This window comes from Etheostoma spectabile, chromosome 13 (genome assembly GCF_008692095.1).
Source record: "Etheostoma spectabile isolate EspeVRDwgs_2016 chromosome 13, UIUC_Espe_1.0, whole genome shotgun sequence".
Lineage (NCBI taxonomy): Eukaryota > Metazoa > Chordata > Actinopteri > Perciformes > Percidae > Etheostoma > Etheostoma spectabile.
In genome coordinates, this window is record NC_045745.1 from 5,900,384 (window position 1) to 5,903,914 (window position 3,531).

The window sequence follows — 3,531 nt, forward strand, 5'->3', positions numbered from 1 at the left end:
CTCTCTCTCTCTCTCTCTCTCTCTCTCTCTCTCTCTCTCTCTCTCTCTTTTGCGTCCAACTGTAAAATATGAAAATCATACATTTATAGCCATTAAAAACACCACCTCATTTTTACAGATAAAATGGGTGTAAGATGAATGCTAAGCTCTGGGGGGCTTAGGGCATCTCTCCACTACGTAGGTGGCATTATCTTATTGAAGTGCGCTCTCTCCCTCCATATCTCTATCTGCGTTGCTCCCCCTCTCTGTTCCTTCTCTTTAATCCTCTGCAGAGTAGGTGTGCCAGAGAGAGCGAGACGGGGAGAGAAGACTGATATTTGCTTAACCAAATCCTCGGAGGAGGCTACCTTCTTTGATCCACTTCCCAATTCATAGCGTCCACTTTCATTTGGTCATATGTCACTAGCGCTGTCTCTCGCACTCTCTGCATTTGTGTGATTTGTGTGCGTTTGTGTATGATGGATGGGACCGAGCTGACAGAGAGAGGAAAGCCTGCAGACAATGGCCTGCATTCTGCTCTGCTCCTCTCTCCTTCTGTCTGCCTTGTCCTTGCTTTCTGTTTCTTCTACAACTTGTCACTTTTGTTGTGTGCTGAGGTCAGACTGGCACAGGCAGGCATATGCGGAGAGGGAGAGAGAGAATATACTGTTGTGTTTGAGTGTATTGCCTAGAAAGCCAGGGTAAGTCTGGGCTTGCCCCTTTGTTTTAAAGCCAGTGCTTTCCACACTCGACGGACAGATGCACATACACATTCCACCTGTGAGCACCGTTGTGTTGACTTACTTGCGTCTTGACCTTTATGTAGCCGTTTAAGTCTCTTAACTCATATGGAATGAAGGATGCAGACACTTCACTATTGTGTGTAGCAGTATCAGAAAATAGACTTGTCCAGCCATCGCAACAATCTTTGTATCATCACAGATTACTAGTGTCTTCTTTTACTCCCTTGTAACTATCTCTGGCTTAATCTTTCCTATCAAGAGTCTCAGTCATGCTGAAACAGAACTTGAATGAGAGAAAATATTTAATTATAGCCTTTGACGACAACAAAAAAGACACATGCTTTATGTCATGCTTTCTGTCTCTACCTTTCTTCTCCCTGCCAACTCTTTCTATTCCCTGTGAACAGCAACATGACCAAGACGATCTGATCTGCTCTCCACAGCAGTCACTTCATTGCACATAGTAGTTCCGTCCAAAGGTGCATATTAAAGTAACCTGATCCCAAATGACTCATCTCCTTGTTCTTCTCTTCTTCCCCCCCAGTGAGCACCTATCCTGCGCCTTCACCTTCTTCTTGCACGGTGAGAGTAACGTGTGCACGAGTGTGGAGATCAACCAGCACCAGCCAGTCTACCATCTGACGGAGGAGCACCTCACTCTGGCTCAGCAAGCATCCAGCCCCTTCCAAGGTGGGTCTTAAGTCCACTACACCTGGCAGCTCAGAATGCACTGGGGAAAGTGAAGGCACTATTTGAGCCACGCAGTTAATCCTCTTGGACTTATACAGCCCCCCTGTGGGCCCGTTGGACACAAATACCAAAACATTTCTCGTCCTGCTATGTAATTATGTGGCAAGTTGGGTGCTGGTGATACACATAATACTCCCGTTTGCTAATAATCTGATCAGTAGCTCAGTAGCTGGATAAACAAATGAACAGTGTTGTGCTATAATGTGTCCCTTTGATTTGACTGTCAAGTGCCACACAGTTATGGTGAGACACATCATTTACCCTGAAGCATGCATGTGATTTTCTGGAAGGAAATAGATACTACCACTCTGTCTTGCTTTTGGTTTTAAATGCTTTGCTTTAGGACGGCCATGGAATTCCTCATTCCAAAACAAAGGGCCGTAATCAGCTGACAGAATCCAGTGTAAGCCCTCTGACGTTTGAACGTCTGTTTGCATGCCTGTGCACTGAGACAGCCAGACCAGAACTATTGTTTTTGCTGTTTTTACTGCTTTGCAATTTCAAGAGGATCTCACACATGCTGCAGCCTTGCAGAAAACATTTCATGGTAAATTACCAAATGTTAATATGTATTTAGTATTAAGACACATACTAGCATTCTAATCAATACAAATGCACCAAACTGGGCAGAATGCTGTTTTGACCTGAAATTGGGAAACATTTCCCTGGTTGCTGTTTGAGTTTAAAACTTTTAGCTAAATGTTTTATATTTTTGAAGTAAGAATAAAGCTGTATTTTTTGCCTTTCACACTCACAAAGTTGCAAAACTAGTAAAACTTTTCCATGAATAGGTTCAATTCATTGTTAAATCATAAGTGGTTACATATCTGCTGTCAATGATAAACAAAAAAAAGAGCGTTAAAAACAACAACAAAAGCACTATCTATCACTGGGCCAATGTAGAAGTCAAAGCCGTCTTTGGTCCCTTTCATGAAAGAAAAGCAAAAGAAACAACATGCCTAATAACAGATATTGAAATGTAATTTCCTTAAAACTATTGCACAGGCTTTTCGCTACTTTTACTTTCAGTAAGCCAGTTGAACCACACACAAAAAAAAAACACAATACTGCTTGTGATCAATCTCAGATAATAGCATCTACTAAAACACAAGTCAATCTTCAGGATTCAAGTAGACCAGTGTTGAGCACAGCACCCAACCTGTTGCCTCCAGGAGATAAGTTAGTATAGTGGAGTAGATAAGGGAATTATGCTTTTAGAAGCATTTCCTTCCTTCGTTTTCCTTCCTTTTCTTGTAAACATGAAATGCTCAGTGCAAGTGTAAGAGTGTAGTTATTTTGAATAAATTGTATTAATAAGCTGTGTGTGTGCTGTTGCTTAGATAATGCATATACAATCTTCTGTCAGGCAGTCTTTCATTACAGATTGGCCTGCAGCCAGTTCAAAAGAGAACAGCCTCTGTAGTCACTTTAAATTATAGTGTGGTGTAGTATGGTGTAGCTATAAAAATGTGTGGCTCTAATGATATTCCATCATTGGCTCTAAATTCATTACCCCACCCTAAGCCAAACACTATATAATCCCGAAACCATTGTTTGCTTGCATTTCCACTCGCACAGAGAAATGTTAATGTAATGACTGTAATATACATTTACTTTGTGAAGGGAAGGAAATAGTTTGCTTTCTAAACAACACTACTAGAATAAAAATGAAAGCATCACACACTTATCCTATTTGTAACAAAACTGAGGTATGAATACCTGCGTCAAGCATTATTCACCTGCTCGTTGCCGACTTCCCCTGATCCTTTTCTCTTGCAGATAAAGGAACCCTGTTGTTCACAACATGCCACCTGAACTAGACTCAAGATAATACACACATTTTCAACCATGTGTTTCCAAATAGAAAAGATTGCTGCCCAGAACACTGACAAAATAGCCATTTGACAGACTTTTGATTAGATCTTGAGAGATGATTTTTCTGTCAAAATCGTTCTTTCTACAAGAAAATGAAGTTGAGCGACGAACTAGGAAACGTCTCCCTCTTTTCCCTTTTCCTCTATAGTTGTACTGATGTGATTGAACCCTTCCCTCTCCCTAC

The 3,531-nt window shown here is 41.3% G+C and overlaps 1 protein-coding gene across 1 annotated transcript in view; it reads left to right on the forward strand.

The window, feature by feature from the left end:
• med13a (mediator complex subunit 13a) overlaps positions 1-3,531 on the forward strand; it is an 80,727-nt gene that overhangs the window by 43,764 nt on the left and 33,432 nt on the right. The window contains exon 4 of the mRNA XM_032533303.1: positions 1,267-1,412. Coding sequence (XP_032389194.1) covers positions 1,267-1,412 — 146 coding nt within the window. The remainder of the gene's footprint in view (positions 1-1,266; positions 1,413-3,531) is intronic.